This window comes from Ambystoma mexicanum, chromosome 4q (assembly GCF_040938575.1).
Source record: "Ambystoma mexicanum isolate Mex_15411 chromosome 4q, UKY_AmexF1_1, whole genome shotgun sequence".
In the NCBI taxonomy this organism is placed as follows: Eukaryota; Metazoa; Chordata; class Amphibia; order Caudata; family Ambystomatidae; genus Ambystoma; species Ambystoma mexicanum.
In genome coordinates, this window is record NC_090928.1 from 441,198,849 (window position 1) to 441,216,328 (window position 17,480).

General features: G+C 44.7%; 1 protein-coding gene across 1 annotated transcript in view; it reads left to right on the plus strand.

Annotated features, from left to right (window-relative positions):
* The window catches only part of USP34 (ubiquitin specific peptidase 34), a 3,618,222-nt gene that overhangs the window by 1,965,176 nt on the left and 1,635,566 nt on the right, over positions 1–17,480 (plus strand). Inside the window, exon 39 of the mRNA XM_069608012.1 lies at positions 6,715–6,770. Within this exon, the coding sequence (XP_069464113.1) occupies positions 6,715–6,770 (56 nt within the window). The remainder of the gene's footprint in view (positions 1–6,714; positions 6,771–17,480) is intronic.

Genomic DNA, 17,480 nt, shown 5'->3' on the forward strand with positions numbered 1-17,480 from the left:
TGGAACATTTATATAATAGAAACTATAGAACTAAGATTACTTACAAACATAACACACCTCCCTCCTTACGCATGAAACAAAAACATTACTGTAACTACTCAAGATAAAAGTCCTTGAAACGATTTGGTAGTCTCTTTGCCCTTTTGTCTTGTGCCTCAACACTGGATTCTGTGTTTTCTGAAGTTCCTTTGTCTGATTGTGATACTCTTTCTTCCTGGTTTTCACTATCCCAATTGTCTTTTGTGATACATTCATAGTCGGGGTTGGATGTACATTTGACCAATCTGCACTTTGACCAACATTCGCCCCCCTCAAGTATGACAACACTGCCTCGTATTGCTTTCACTCTTCTTGGGCCTATAAACTAACTTTCTGTACACTTTACTCCAAAACGTGGATTTTTAAACAATACTAAATCCCCTTCATAAAACATCACATCTTTAACACACAAGGTGGTATTAAATCTTTGTCTGTACTCATTCTGAGCGTCAGAAATTAAGCTCATTATTTTCTGCCTGTCTACCTCTACACAACCAGATACCTCTAGCCATCCTGCACATAGTCTGGTAGCTGGTTGCCGACCTTTCAAAGACACAAACGGTGATACTTTGGTAATGGAATGTGGAGTGGTGCGATAGCTCCTGACCATTTCTTTTAGCAGCTCTGACCACTCAAGACCAGAATTAAGTGCCAATTGAATGCCACCTTTGATAAACCTATTAACTCTTTCCACTGACCCATTTGCCCTAGGATGGTACAGAGCGGTTCTTAAATGTTTGATCCCATAGCGCACTAAGAATTCCTTCATCTTTTGAGAGCAAAACTGCACCCCATTATCGGTAATGATTTCTGTGGGAAAACCTTCTCTGTGAAAAACGTCTTTGAAGAATGCAACTAATTCATTGGTAGTGGCCTCCCTTAGGGCTTTTCATTCTAACCACTTGGTGTGATAATCTACTAGCACAACCATAAACCTGAATCCATCACCCAAACCTTGTATAGGGCCAATTATGTCAATTGCAAGTTTTTTCCAGGGTTCACAAGGAACTCGAACAGGACTGAGTGGAACCTCCCTGACAATTTTCCCTTTGTCTGCAATTCACACTCATTGCAACCATGCACTTTCTTCTCGACTACACTATCCATGCCTGGCCACCAATATGATTGTCTCAACAACCTTTTTGTACCATTTATCCCTAGGTGACCCTGATGAGCCAAATCAACTAAACGAGCTCTAATGTTTGAAGGAGGAACTATCTTGGATCCTCTTCTCAGTTTTACTCTATCTTCAGACAAGCTTAATTCTAACTTGACCTCATAAAAACGATCAAAATGTCTGTCTAATGTATCTCTGTTGGGCCATCCATTTCTTGTCCACTCTTTCACCCTGGTCAGAAAAGTGTCACCTGCATCCGCTTCGAGCCATTCCTCCTTTCCCACTGCACACGCTGCCATATCAGAAATAGGGCCTCATTACACGGTAGGCGGTAAGGGTTAACGGTCACCGGTAAGGGTACCGGTGACCGTTAACCCTTACCGCCTTATTACGAGGTCCCTTTGCGGGTTGGTACTTCAACGCCTGCTTTTAGCAGGCGTTAAAAAACAAACCCGCAAAGGGACCTTGGTGCTAATTACGGTACCGCAATTTGCGGTACCGTAATTAGCGCCTTCCCCATTCCCATTATGCCCTATGGGGGCAAAAATGGGAATGGGGAAGGGCCTTGGTGAATGGGGAATTACCGCCCCCGCTCACCTTGGAGTAGGGCGGTAATTCCACCATCCACCAAGGCGGACACGGTAAAATACCGGCGGCAACCATGGCACTAATAGCGCCATGGTTAGCGCCTACCGTGTAATGAGGCCCACAGTTATGTCTTCTTCATTTACCCTTCCTGATATATTTTCAGCATGCTCCGAAGGAAGTCTAGATAAACAATCTGCAACCACATTGTCTTTGCCTGGTATGTAGCTCAGCCTAAAATTATAACCTTGTAAATCAACCATCCATCTGGCGATCCTTGGAGAACCTTTTGCCCAATCACAGCTACTCAAAAGTTGTACTAGTGGTTTGTGATCTGATTTTATTAGAAACTCCTGTCCCCACAGAGAGAATTTGAAGTGTAGAATGGCCCAATAGACAGCCAACGCTTCCCTCTCAATTACCGAGTAGTTACACTCAGCTCCTCTTAAAGGCCTGGAAGCAAATGTGAGACTCCTTCCCTGAGTCTACTTGATACAGTGAAGCTCCTAAACCAGACAGACTAGCATACACCATGAGAACTGTCTTCCTACCACTCTTAAAACCATCCAAAGAAGGGGCTTTTGATATGCTTTCTTTTATGGCAGCAAATACTTCTTGGCACTCATCCGACCATCTGAAGTTTACTGCTTTTTTTTAATGGATTCCTTAAAGGTGAGTAAATGGTGGCAAACCTTTCTACAAATTTGTGGTAGAACTCTGCCATACCCATAAAAGATATAAGCTGATCTTTATTGGTAGGAGCAGGGACCCCGCAAATATTTTCCACCAAATTAATTTTTGGAGATACACCTTGGCCAGACACCTTGTGTCCTAAACACTCTACCTCTCTGAGAGCAATGCAACATTTCTTCCTCTGTACAGTAAGGCCCGACACTTTTAGTCTTTGCAATACATTCCTAAGTACACAATCATGTTCACTTTCAGAACCAGTATAAATTAATATATCATCCTTAAATACGGTAAAAGTCTTGAGACCCTTGAGCACTTCTTCCATGACCCTCTGAAACACTCAGGCAGCTAAGCCAATCCAAAAGACATTCGTAAGTATTTGAAAATGCCCTCCGGTGTTAAAAATGCGGTCACATGTTGGCAGTTGTCTGACAGAGGCACTTGATGATAAGCTGCAGATAAGTCGATTACCGAGAACCAACTTGGTTCTCCTAGAGTAGCCAGAGTCTCTGATATTACAGTTAGTGGATGTCTCTCGAAGAAAATGTTTTTGTTGAGATCTCTAAGATCGACGCAGAGTCTCAAACTCCCATTGCTTTTAGTGACAAGGACAACAGGAGAAAGCCCTTCAGTCCCTTCAATACGCTCAATCACTCCTTTTTGGGTCCAACTCTCAAGCTCTTCACGAAGCTGCTGACGTAGTTTCAGTGGAACGGGTCTCACCTTGTGCACCACTGGTTGTGATTTTGTTTTTAATTTTATATTGTGCTCAAAATTGTTCAATTTTCTCAGTTTTGAAGTAAAGACCTCAGGAAACTCCTTAGACCAGTTGTCTTCAACTTCTGCAATTGTCACTGGTTCTGCAGCACTGGCTTGAATGCGGACGCCAAATTCTCTCTGTTCTTCTCAACCCAAAAGCGACGCTCCCTTCTTGGCAACTAATACCTTTGCAGAGCATTCTCTTCCGTTGTACGACACTCTTCCATAAAATTCACCAATCGGGGTAATGGCGGATTCTCCATATCCACAAGGCTGAACACCAGCAGGAACCAGTATGTCGGAATCTTTACCAAGAATATTTCTGAAGGTATCTTCGGATATTCTTGTCCACAGGGAAGCCGAATCAACTTTTATTTTGAGGACATCCATCAATCAAGAAATGATCAATTGGACCTTTGCAGTCACCCGACACAGCATAAATGTGAAAAATATGCCTTGCGTTCTTTTCTTGGACTGGTGGTTCTTCTGACATTCTGTTCGAAGATTGATTTGCAGCCTGGTTCTCGGGGTCCCTTAGTTCAACGGCGTTGCTGGAGGATTCTTTACACATGTTCGCAAAATGACCTCTCCGTTTGCATTTGTAGCACTCCGCAAACCTTGCCGGGCATGTGGAAAAATTTGCTGAGTATCTGGAGTTGCCGCACCTGGAACATTTTTGATTCCACCACTCTTTCCTCGTGGTCGTTCTTCTTTTAGGCATCACAGCACACACACTCTGTCTCAGACTCTGAGTTGATTGCTTATCAATTTTCATGAGTCTCTTGTATTGGGATGTCTGTTCGATGCTGCGTGTCAATTCCACGGCTTGCTCCAACGGAACATCTTTGGCAAGTAGCTTCTCCTGGACTCTGAGACTGTTTGTGCATCTTACTAGTTGATCCCTAATAAGAGAGTCAGTGAGATTGCCGAAATCACATGTGTGACTCAATGTCCTAAAGGATGCCACATATGATTCTACTGACTCGGCACTGTCTTGGGCGCGTTGAAAAAACTTGTCCCTCTCGAACGTCACATTCTTCTTTGCTTCGAAATGATCCTCCATCTTCTTTATAGCTATAAGATACTCATCAGCATCACCGGCACCTTCTTCAACATCATGTGTGAGACCATCGAACACTATGCGCCCTTCAGGCCCTAAATTGTGCAGGAGTAGTGCCTTTTTCATTGCAGAGCTATATCTGTCACCCCCCAATGGCACAATACAATTTTCAAACATTTTGATCCATCTGTCCCACCTCACAGGAGGGCGGCCTGGCTTTGAGAGGAAAAGGGCAGGAGGGGGAATCGCTGCAGCCATGTTGTGAATTGCAAAAGAGCTTTGGCGAACAGATGCTAGAAACACTGAAATTCCTGGTGAGCCAGAAGTTGCCCAGCTTGCATAAATTGCTTATGAGTGGCAATATCAAAAGGAGTGTCCAAAGAAGCTGGTTGTACTGCAGGCTGAGCTAAATGACAACAATCAGATACTGTGACATCACAATGAGACACCAGGGAAGATTGTAGTTCGATTTATAGAGTTCACTTGGAACGTGCAATGCAGCAGTCTCATTGTCGTCACAATGAGCTTCAGGTAATCAGTTCCTCATGTTGCCGTGGATGGGTTGCCAGGCAACGATCAAGGAGCACACAAATGTGAGCTCCTGTGGCAACGGCCGGGCCCGCCTACACGTAACGTGATGACGTGGGCGGGCCTACCAAAAAAAAAAAAACGTGTGCGAGCGGAAGCTGGCGCACAACAATTGGCTCAACAAGAGCTGCCCACTGTCCGGGACCTCCACCCCCCAAATACGGCACACACACCGCTGTGTGCACCTCTCGTCACACGTGCACCACTCTATACTCCCTGGGCAAGGAGGAGCGGTGCTGCAGAGGCACAGCAGCTCGGCGTCTGCACCCTGGGCTTGGACTTGTCAGCAGCATGCCCCTGGAAGCAAAGTGCAAGCGGGCTGGGAGGTTAAAGCATTTGAGGCACCTGGGACATCCTCGTCGCCAATGTTATATGAGGATTGACGGCTGGGAAAGTAATAAGTAAGTTTTAATTGAAGTAAAATCACAGCAGGCAGCAGAGGCACCTGTAGGTTCAGATGATGGGATCAACTGCCTCGTATTTCAAACATAACATTCTCAAAGGAATACATGTAGTTGGACCTACTTACATTTTGGCATTCCTGTTTCTGTGTTTGTTCCTCCTTTTTCATTCAATGAGAGGGCCTGCTTATGAATCCGTCTTAACATGTCCTGGAGCCTTTCAACTCCCAGCTATGTGGGTATCTGCTTTTATTTGGACCCTCTGTACTTTTTCCTCTGGTGTGTGTTTTCCAATGATTCCGGGAACTTGAAAGCACACTTAGGTTTCCCTTCCTGGGACTTTTGACTAGCATTCGCTTGGATTGGACTTTGAACTTTTAATCATAGGATTTTTCCTGTATTTTGCAGACCTTGGTTGGGTCCTCGAACTGGCACGTTGCACCATTGTGCCAGTTCGAGGACCCAATGATTTTTGTGAACTGTTGTTTGGAATACGTTTCCAGCTCTGAAGTCGTCCTTCGCCCCATCATACGCTACTTATCCAACCAGCATCCAGGCATTGTGACTGAGGATACTGGGTTTGGGCGGGCAGTTCAGGGAGGTTCTAGTCACCTGTTTTACCCAGTATTTTCCTTTGCAGCCTGCGGGGAAGGTGTTTGAGAGTGTAGGCAACGTTTGTGGGGGTTGACATCCAGGCACTACCTTCCTGACCTGATGCAATTACCACCGGAAAGGTAGCCTTCCAGGAGACCCACTTGTCATCAATCGAAGTCCGGAATGCATCGCCCTGTGAACCCTAGCACTCCCTTACCCATGAGGCATAAATTTAGAATTTCCACCATAGCAGAGAGTTCTCAAGTGAGTTTATTTTACCTCTGAAACAGCAGATATTCCCACTGACCGTGCATGGGGTGTTGCTGGGGGGGCCGGGTGAGGTGGCTGGATCAGGTGTGATAACATATTGTTCCACCTTTCCATGATTTTTTAAAATAATATGATTGCTAACAGTTCTCATTTCCTATCTTCAGGACTGGTGAAGGTGTTGGGTTCGGAGCCAATCATAGTTGTGGCCCCCTATGCAAATCTGGTTTGCATATGCTAATTATATTTGAATAATCCTCCAGTCCTGTGCTCATGGGTTAAATATCCCACCACTAAGGAGAAATGGGAATTTAGCAAAATAAATACAAGATTCTCCAGGGTGGGAAGCTTTTGCTTTTTTTTAAATAACAGTATCTATATTAAAAAATGGACTTTGAGCTTTCATGTATAAGATTCAACTTCATATTCTGTGCTAGCTCATCCTCCTTAATCTACAGGTGTTTCTTTATTCAGATTGGGAGACTTAATGTATAATTTCTGGCTTATCACAGTTATCAAATGAGTGGAAATTACATGTTGCATACATGCAGATACATTGTTATGATAGTGTTCATTATACAAAATGTTCTTCCTTTTGTTTGTTCTTTATTTAGACGACTTTGCTGGATTTAGATGCCCTGGCAAGACACCTAGCTGACTGCATTCGCAGGTTAGTATTCATGTTTATTTCACTTTTCATAGTTTTCCAGTTTGGGATGTTCATATTTTGACAAAGATGGTAATGGCACAGGGTGTGGTTAGCATATCTCATTTTCTTAGGCACCTTGGTTTCTGAAATTTAGTCAATCACACATATTCAGTTTTCTTCTTCTGTTATAGTATGTTATCTCTTGTCACCTCAGTTAAATTAATGATAGCATCTGGAGGAACCTTGAACGGGGCTTAGCTGCATAACATTACATAAATATAACATCTGTGTTATTCCTGGTATAAACAATTGAAAAAAAGGTTGAATTCTGTTCATGGAATGGTTTCCTTTTTTTAGGTATTGTTGCTCCACACGATTTTGTAAAACTGAATGTCATATAAAAGATACTTCATGTCATGATTTTCTGTCTTGCTCATCGAAATTGTTAAAATACATCTACATACGAAGTTTAATTGATTTGAAAGAAAGGTTTCTGTGATGGGCAGTAATTGTAATTGTAATTGGTTATTTATAACACGCTTAATACCCAGAGGTTTCTAAGTGCGGACCACGGATCGAACCTGTGTTGCTCAGCGTCGTCTTGCTTCCAAGGCGAGCGCGTTGCCCCTGAGCTATCCTCCTATTAACCCTAGAGTCAGTCACTTCATGGAGGTGTCTGAAATATGATGTCCAAAATCAACCTCAAAATGTGACATTGACTGTTGCGAGATTGCTTTAGATGAACCATCCCAAATGTCACCCGTAAAAGATATAACCAATAGCAAAGATAGAGAAAACACAATAAAGAACATGTTGGAAAACAGAGTAGGACGTTGGAGCAGTGTGTGGAAAAAGGGGGGATTTAGTGGCATTGTTAGACCCCTCCGACCCCCAATTAAAATGATTCACACAATCAAAGAGAAAAAAAGGCATACTTTGAAAATTCTGAATTCCTATAGATACCATCCTCCCACAGATTCCTCATCTTTTGAAATATCTTTCCCTGGTACAGACCGTATTTGAAATGTTGCTCAGCCACCAAGGGGCATCATGCAGCTCTTCTCAGTTGTTGGCAATAATAGAGCTTAATCTGGTGTCGGAGATGCATATATGTGCATATTGTTGCTTGCACCCTATTACACATTCAGTTACGTTTTTTCTGCACTCAGACACTGCTTCGGAAGGCACATCACCTGTTTCTAATGGATTCCTTCCTCCCAGTGATTCCTCATTTTAGATATACGTCTTCCAGTGCCAGTTGCCTTCAGAAACATTTTTAGCCACCAAGGGCTGAATGCTGCTGCATGTTGGCTCAGCTCAACTCTATTATGCGCTGTAATAAGTCAGGAGGCGCACAAGGTGGCATTTTGTATAATGTGTCTGATATGGACAGGTAGGTTGTTTGAATAAACAATTTTGGCCCTGTTCTGGAGAAAATAAAGAAGTCTATAGGGTTGCTCATCATGATGTCCTACAACATAAGCTCTATCTGTCATTCAGAAAACCAAATCTATCCTGATTCCTTTCCCTACCAATAAAAGAGAACAGAAGCTAACTTGAACAAAGTAGGGCCTCTTGCCCAATGTTTGAGTGGTGGTTGGTTTCTGACCTAGTATTATGTCTCTACTAAGAAGGTTTCACTGACCCTGTTGCTCAGTTCAAGTAACCAAGTACCAGAATGTCTCTTTCACCTATCCCACCTTGGACTGTCAAGTCATTTTAAATTAGTGTCTTTTCTTCTCTTGGTCTCTATCTTTGGGTTTGTCAGACAATTTGTACCAGTCCCAGGTGTCTGGTACCTGTGGGATTGCTGGCATTTGTAAGTGGCTTGGGTGGGGGTGGCTTGGTTCTCACGCCGCCTTGGGTGGTGGCTTGGTTCTCACACCGCCTTGGGGGTAGCTTGGTTCTCACATCGCCTTGGGGGTGGCTTGGTTCTCACATTGCCTTGAGGGTGGCTTGGTTCTCACATTGCCTTGGGGGTGGCTTGGTTCTCACATTGCCTTGGGGGTGGCTTGGTTCTCACACCGCCTTGGGGGTGGCTTGGTTCTCACACCGCCTTGGGGGTGGCTTGGTTCTCACGCCACCTTGGGGGTGGCTTGGTTCTCACGCCACCTTGGGGATGGCTTGGTTCTCACGCCACCTTGGGGGTGGCTTGGTTCTCACACCGCTTTGGGGTGGCTTGGTTCTCATCCCGCCTTTGGCTCCCTTGGTTCTCACCCCTACATAGGGTCATTCGGTTATCGCCCCATTTTGGGGTTGTCTGGTTCACACCCTGCCTTGAGGTGGTTAATTTCTTACCCATCAAAGGCCATCTTGACCTTGTGCCCACCTCCTGACTTCTCTGAGCTACCGCTTTTAGGAATCTGAGGGTATCCTCCCATCTACTCCCCTTGGAACTTCCTCTCAGGTGGCCAGGCAAAGGCCATTGCTTTTGGATCCTGACCCTGGGTGTGGATATGCGAGGTAAGATCACCTGAGTGGAGGGGCCATGGGGAGTGGAGAGAGGATTTCTGCAGGTGAGCCATGGTATATCCCCCTTTTCCTTATGTAAGGAAGGCACAGTATCACAAGTATTACAGACAGAAATGATGTTCAATGGTTTTTATTGAACTATTTTTGGGTTGGAAAATCTAAACCTAAGTTTTGAAGATGGGAGCAAGCTACGACCATCCAACCAAAAGAAAACACTGTGTCCTAGTCATGTGTTGGCAAATAAAAAGGGCCTATACTATAAAACCTATTGCCAAACCTTAATCTAAAGGACAAAAGGGTGTGGGGCGTTGCAATATAAAAAAAAAACTATGTAAGATAAACAAAAGGTCCATGTGGTATGGGTGTTCGGGATTGCTGAACTAGAGCTTCCCCCTTCCCCGCGCTCCAGCACGGGACAAGGCAAAACTATATGTCAGTTGGAGCATACTGACTTCTCTGGCAGGAGGAGGCAGTCTTTAGGATACATCCAAAGTTTTCACCATAGCGTCTCTATATATTTTATCAAGTCTTTTTCTTCCACAGTGCCGGGATCAACGCAACGAAAATAATAAAACTCTGAGTTCACTTCTTACAGTCTCCCGCTGCCGGGCTCGGACCGTTTCTTCCCTTTCTGTTTCAAAATGGAATCTCCCTCAGCCGGGCTCGGGTTCCCTTCCTTTTTGATCAAGTTAGGTCCCCCTCGATCGGGCTTAGACCTGACACTTCAACTTTCTTCTTTCCATAGAGTTATCTTCTTACGGTCTCCCTCAGCTGGGCTCGGACCGTTTCTTCCCTTTAATGCAGTCTCCCTCAGCCGGACTTGGATTCCCTTCCTTTTTGATCACGTTAGGTCTCCCTAGGTTGGGCTCAGACCTGACACTTGAACAACTTCCTTCTTTCCATATAACAGAACTGAAGACTTTCGACTGGGTAGGGGATTTGACTGTTACCCTTGCCTGACCACTTCGTTCCTTTTCATCCGATCTGAAAAGTTCAGTCATATCACAAAGTTTAATCCAATCTCAAAGGTTCAATTCACAAGATGCTTTCCGGCAGAGATAGTTCAAGTGGGCACCTGCGTGGTGCCGGATCACTCTGCCACTTAGTATCGAATGTTCACTACTTGAAGTTCAAAGAAAATATGTATAAACTTTCTCCTTTTACTTGCTTCTTTTATCAAACGACTTACGTGACACTTCATTGCTGCCCGAAAACTTCGCTCATACGCAGCCCGCTTCACGCAGTTGCCTTCAACTCACTGGTTTTGATTTTGAAGTGGAGGGCGATTCCACGGCAGCTTCGCTTCTCCCCCGGCTCGTCTAGTCAGGGAGGAGGGCTCCTGGTATCTCAGAGGCACCTTACAAGATCTGAATACCTTTCTTCTTCACAACACATGCACTGTGTCAGAGTCTTCAAGAGCCCAGCGATCGTTTTTTCAAACAGGTCAAGGGTACTTCTCTCCTTGATTTCTCCCTTTGACTTTTCATCTGGTTTTCTCGATTCAACGGCAGCCTCGAATAGCTTTCTCTGGCTCTGCTTCGATCCTCCTTCTGCTCATTGTGTGCTCTCATGCTCTGCCTTTTTTATCTGTGCAGGAAGGGTAACAGGAATTAGGTGTGAGTTGTTAAGGTTAATTGCCTTACTCTGATGTTGGGACATGCTGCATGGGAGGGCTGGGTTTAAGTCTGTCTTCTCCCAGAGCGCTCAGTCCCTGTAGTCAAGTTTATGTAGGAAAAAGGGGAGGGGTAAAGTCAAATAACAATTGGAATGGGAAGGAGCGAAGGGATAATAGTGAAGGGGATACCGCGTCTCTCCATGGGATGTCCCACTCCCCCTCTCCTCATTCAGGTGATCCTCCCGCACTGGGCCACCCCCAGGAACTGGATCGAAAGCTCTGGCTGGGTCTTGTCCACCTGGATGACAGATACCAAGGGATTAGTCCATGAGACACCCTTTGGTTTCTCACACTTACCAGAATGAGTCCTACCCTCCCCTTGCCTTCCTAGGGTATTGCAAGTCTTTACCCCTTCCGCACGCACCCACTGTCCCCCAATCATATGCCTTTAAGACTAGGACGAGGAAGAGGCAGCTAGGATTGATGCACACTTCCAGTCCATTTCACCACTGTTGTACTGAGACGAGGAAGATGACTATGGAGGGTCGGGCATGTCCAGTTAATTGGTACAATTGTGGTCAGGCAACTGACTTGTACTTGCAACCCATTGAAAGGCCGCAGGTGCTTAAAAGGAGTGACCAGCAGCGTGGAAAGGAGAACCTGCCTGGTGAGAAAGTTGCAGCTGCGAGGCGGGGAGCAGGCTGGAGATGGGGCGGTGGAGATGACACCGTGCATTGCATAGGGGTGAGAGAGACGCTACGGGTTGAACGTGCCGTGAGAAGGTTGCTGCATTTTCCCAGCTGGAGCTGGGGAACACAGAAGCCGCGGGCTTCTGCTGCGAGGTTCGCAGGTGGCGCTCGTTGGAGCTCCCGACGCGTACCTGGGGGTGAAGCGGAAGCCAGAGAACAGGAGGAAGATGCCCGCAGACAAGCCGCGGTGAGTGCGAGACAGGGAACACTCTTAACGGGGCACTCCAGGGGCATGAATTGGTCATTTGCTGTTGGCGATCGAACTGAAACTTATAAGGATGGGGCTTGGAACCCGAATGAGAGAACAGTGAATCATGGACAAGTTGCCAAGTATTTTGTGAAATATAAAAATGTGTATTGAATACAGAACTAAAGAGAAAATATGGAAATGATATGAATTACAGCACAAGTGGAAAGGAAGTAGTGAAAACTGCTAAGAAGCATTGATGAACAAAGTGAAAGACAAGTTGAATTCTTATGAATAAAGTGAAAAGCAAGTGTGAAAGACAAGTTGCTGAACTTGAATGGACAATGTGTAAGGTAGGTGGTGGAAGAGGATACACCACAGTATAAAGTGAATACAAGTTGTGGCAAAGCTTAAATACTGTCTAGGAGAAACCATAGTATATGTTTATTACTGACACAGGTGCAAGGTATAAAACCTGCATTAGTCAAGGAAAACCAAAAACATCACAAAGTGTCAAGGGTTATTGGTTGCATGGCCTGTAACGGGTAGACAGTGTGGTCTGAAAACTGTGCCTAGATCGATTAGCACAACTTGGGAGAGAGCCAAGACAAGCCAAGAGACAAAGGTTGTGTGGTATAGGCGCTGAAGAGAAAGAAAGCATCTGTTCAAACTGTTAGAGTTTAATGGATTAGAAAGTGAAACTGGAAGTATTGTTGAAAGTCAAGAGACTTGACCTGTGTTGAACTTGGGGAAGGTAACCCCGAGATATCATGGAATTGATTTCTTTTTGTGGAACTATTTGAACTTAGGGAAGGGGGACGTTGAAACAAATCAGAGCTGGAAGAAGCTCAGAAGTTTATTTTGAACACTGTTTCTTTTGGTGCTGACATCCCTACACATTGTATATCTTTAGTTGTGAGGTTTTGGACAATGACAGACCTTTATGTTGAACTTACTGACACAGACTAGCCTTAGTTTATTTAGGTAGGAAAAATCCCACCTTGGAACAGGGCAAGTTAGGCCTTACTGCATCCTGAAATTTAAAATAAAAATACTTTCGTTAAGTAAATTGTTGTCCGTGTCTTGCTTCATGCCGCCTTCACACGGCCTACATATTTCTTTCAGGCGGCACTTTTCCAGTGGCGCATGTTTGGCGTGGTGGCGTGGTTCAGTCTGGTTGGCTTCATTTCCATCTGCTGGAGTGTGTGCTCTGCAGGCTACTAACAGGGTGTTGGCAGTGGTTCAGCGTCTTGCTGCCAGTTCCAAGTCTTGCTGCTTTTTCTGTGGCTCCAGCTCTCTCCACAGGGCCTCCTGTGTCGGATAGCTTGGTTCTCTGCTGAGATAGAGGTGCCACGAGTGGAAGCACCACGCTGGGCACGGGCTTGTCTCTCCAGGCCACACATACAAGGAGGAAGGTACTCCATATGTGGCTCCACAAGCCTCTCTTCCCTTCCACCAATGCAGATGGGCTCTCCTCTGACTAGGCAGCGAGGGTGTTGGCTTTTTCCTGTTCTCTGGACCGGGTTAAGGATGATGCCTGAAAATTGTCATAAACCTACCACCCACGGATATATGAAGTGCTAACTCATTAGCTATGTCTATTCCCATATAACCAACTAACATATTGTATTCTTGAGAGAATGGAGGATAGCACATATCCCTACCTAGGGATTGCCTGTGCTATAAGGGGGTACAGTCACCCCCAGTGGCATCCTGCTTACCATATCTTCTATGAGGTTTTAAGCTTAGCAGGCTCACCTTTCTAGTCCCAAATGACTCTTTGGATCCGTCACACCATCCATGAGCTGGATGTGATGTTTGGGACAGCCTATAAGGAGCTATTGGTCCCCCATGTCTTCTGTCCCTTTTTTCCACACTCACAGTACGCATCTCGTGAACACCACTACCATTTTCCGAATCTAACTACATCATACCGAATCCCAAGGTGGACTTTAGGGCCTGTAGAGACGGCTCAAGGCCGATGTCCATCTATGACCCCACATTGTCTGTCCTTACTGCCTTGGATGAACATGATACAGATAACTGTAGTTATTACCCGCCTATGCCCCGAAAGGCCCTCATGAAATGTACCACTGAATCGTACACCTTCCTTCGCAAAGATGGAATACACACTCTAAGTTTCCTTCTTGTCAATCCTCTTTTAAGGATGACTGTCCTTTAGAGGAAATGGGGGTAGAAAACCACTGAAGGGTGATGTGAGACGGGTATGGTATCAAGAGAGGCACAGGCTCAAAGATGTTCATTTCAAAACTTTTATTTACTAAAGTTCCTGGTTTGGTGTAATGCCTAACTGGCCCTAACACTGAAGGGATGTTCCCTTAACTGATGTTTCTAAGGGCTGTCGAAGTCTTAAAGTAAAAGTCTGTTGGTGTCTAAACCTTTGCTTGCCCTCACTCTTTGACGAAATGTGTTAGGAATTCTCTCAAAAGAAAAAGATAGTGGTTCAACAGAAATTAGGATACCAAGGTTGGTTTCAGGTCGTTTTCTCACCAGGCGTAGGTTGGTCAGTTTCACAAAAAATGAGTTCAATCAAAACAGGGCTGTTCATAAGACCTCAACATTTTGTGTAGTGGTCTCAGTTACATGAATGTCTTAAGTTGCTTGTGGATCCCTTCCCCAAGCTTTAACTCTTCCAAGTTCAAAACATAACCAAAAGAAAATATACATAGTTCCTCTTCAAGCTTCTCAGGGTTCCCTTCCCCAAGCTTAGGCTCTTCTTAATTTCAAACACAAGCCTAGCTGGAGCCTGTCAGGGTTACCTTCCCCAAGCTTCAATCATTTCAACACTACAAAACAATAAGTCTCCAACTTGGTTAGGTCTCTCAGGGTTCCCTTCCCCGAGCTTAGGCCCCTTTTCTTGTTTCAAAAACAAGTTCAACTTGACAGGATGTACCTTTCCTTTTAAACACCATTCTTTCATACACAAAATACTTATGGGGCACAATCAGAGACTTTTGAAACTGCCTGCTTCTTTACTCCTAGGCATGACCACTCTGATCTGTAACCTCACTCTTTATTCCTTGCTCTTCATTCTTAAGCCTTTCACTTTCAGGTGCTTCCTGCACCCCTTGTTATTCTCCTTTGTATCTTTTGCTTTCTTTCTCGTGCACATTACACCTTCCTTACTTTCTTGTACACACTTGTACCCGTCTTGCTGTCTCGTGCAGACTTGCACTGCCTCTTGCTTGATTACACCTCTTCCTTCCCATGCGTTTTGCACGCTTCTCGTGTCCTTTTGGTGCTCACTTGCACCCTCCTTTCCGTTGCGGGTTACTTGCATCCTTTTTCCACAACTTTCTGTCCTCTTGGTGCTCATTTGCTCCTTTTCTTTCTGCTCTCTGTGCTTCTTTATACACTTTCCGCCTTTCACTTTTGTGTCGTTTGCACTCCTTTCCAATCACTTTCAGCTTCAAAACCTTTTTACCTTCTGTTGCTTGCTTTTTGCTCTGTACCGCTTCATATTCTGTGCCTTTCTCCCACTCCGCTACAGTCACACGCATGCTCCCGAGTTTCTTACTCACTGCTTGCATGAAAAATTCACCGGGCATCGTCACGTTGACCAGTGGTCCCTTCAGGATACACTCGGTTGAAGTCAGGGTCTCTCCACCTGCCCCTCAGGTACCCATGGAGCCGGCACAGGTCCCAAGGGAACAAGCACTTTCCTGGACGCTGGCAGCAGGATGCAGGCAGCCTCACTCTGGCTTCTTGGAGACACAGCTCCCTCGCCTTGCTGCAGCACCTCACAGACACCGGCCCAGCGTATCAGCACGCCGTTCTCCTGCAGCCCTCAGCTCCTGTCAGTCTCTGCTCCTTGGCTCCTCTGGTCCAAACAGCATCCCCAGCTCGCTTTATAGTTGTGAAAACAGTCAAGTGGAGTCGGTGTGAGTGATAATCAGTGGGACAGTTTAAGTTCTTTCTATAGTCGGTTTCCGTTACTTTCCCCATGTTGTTTCTATGGGAAATCTGTATTACTCCCAGTCACCTCTTCCTCGTCCCAGTACTGTTTGGAAATGGGGAGGGCGAGATTGAATGGGTTTGGAAATACCCTATGGAAGTTGAGGGAGAGGGCTGTAAAGTGAAATGGTATTGGAGATTAGATTGAGTTCCCTTTTATATATATATTTTCTTATTTGTGTACGGTTTTATTAAACCTTTAGAAAAGAATGTACATAGAAAAGAAAAGTTCACAATGGTAGTTCATAATGAAATAATCAGCAGAACAGGAAAATAGCCACATAGAATTGGCAGAAAAAAACAATTCCTAAAAAAAATAATCAAAAGAATTACATCCTTAAAATGTTCTACATATATATTAATAAGAAAAAAAGCAGAGTGGACACACAATCAAGTCGATACAAGAAACGACAGACATTTTTTTCCCCGCAATTATTTAGGGCAATCTAAATGGAGATTCAAAATAAATCTAGAAAGAGCCAATCCGTCTCCCGTGTATTGTACACATAGACATCGTTGGTAGGTTGGCCAGAGTACAAATCCCTTCAATAAGCTTAAACAAGAATCGCTTAGGGTATTTCTTTGAGTGTAGTGAAGGATAAGGTGTTTAGCCGTTTCAGGTACTAGATGACAAAATCTACATAGGCTGTCCTCCACCTTAATTTGATTTCTTCTCAACATAATATCCAGAGTAGGAAGGATATTCCAACGTAGTCTTAACAAAAGAGACCGATGTATTCTTTTTGGGAACATGGTGAGAATCTTGGAGAGGGAGCTTCTTTTCTTATGTTCGTGTGATAAGTGGCTCATCGATTTTTATGAGTGAAAGCTATCTACGGTAAGAGACAAATCATAGTGCAGCAACTTCTTTTTGGTTTTCATCGGATTGGTGTTTAGTTGCCCCAAATCAGAATCAACACTTTGGAGGATCTTTTCACACGAATTGCAAATTTTAGTTGGGAAACCCGAGAAATCAATGTTGCTTCCTACTAACTCATATAAGGTATTAACTGATGGAGCTTTAATTTTTTCATATAACGTAAGCATCCTCCAATGCACACAAGACTTTAAAGAGGCATAGCCCAATTCATATCGAATTGCAGTGATAGGAACCGCGTTCGGTAGGCCGAGGATCCGTCTCCAGATTCCACCATCAATTACCTTCAATTTAGACACAGTTTGCTCCGTACAAAATTCCAGGCCATAAGTCAATTTGGGAGCTAATTTCCCTTAAAAAGCTGGTTTTATGGAAAATCTCCCATATTTGCGGACGATTTTTAGAATCTGATTTTCCAATAATTTAGCTTTATTAAAGAGCTGCCCTCTCAAGCCCCTATATGCACCGACCTAACAGCCTAGATAGGTAAGGCTGCTAGAGATGCCCACCTTCACCCCCTCCAAGTTCCAAGAATGGCTTGGGTTCTTATGGGCTCCTTTGGTAAATGCAAGTATTTTAGTCTTGCTGGGATTAATAATCGAACCATTGATCTTGGCATAGTTGGCATAAGTATCCAGGAGGCGCTGAAGGCCCACCTTGGTAGAGTCGAACAGCAGAACGTCGTCCACATAGGCCAGCCAGACGACCTTACTGCGGCCCACTCTTGGAGCTAGCAATCCCTCTTTATACAGATGTTCAGCTGCATCAGACACATACTGATCGAAAACCCAACGTGCCAGAACACACCTGTCTGACCCCACAGTGTGTCTGAACAATAGTTTACATATCTCCCTTT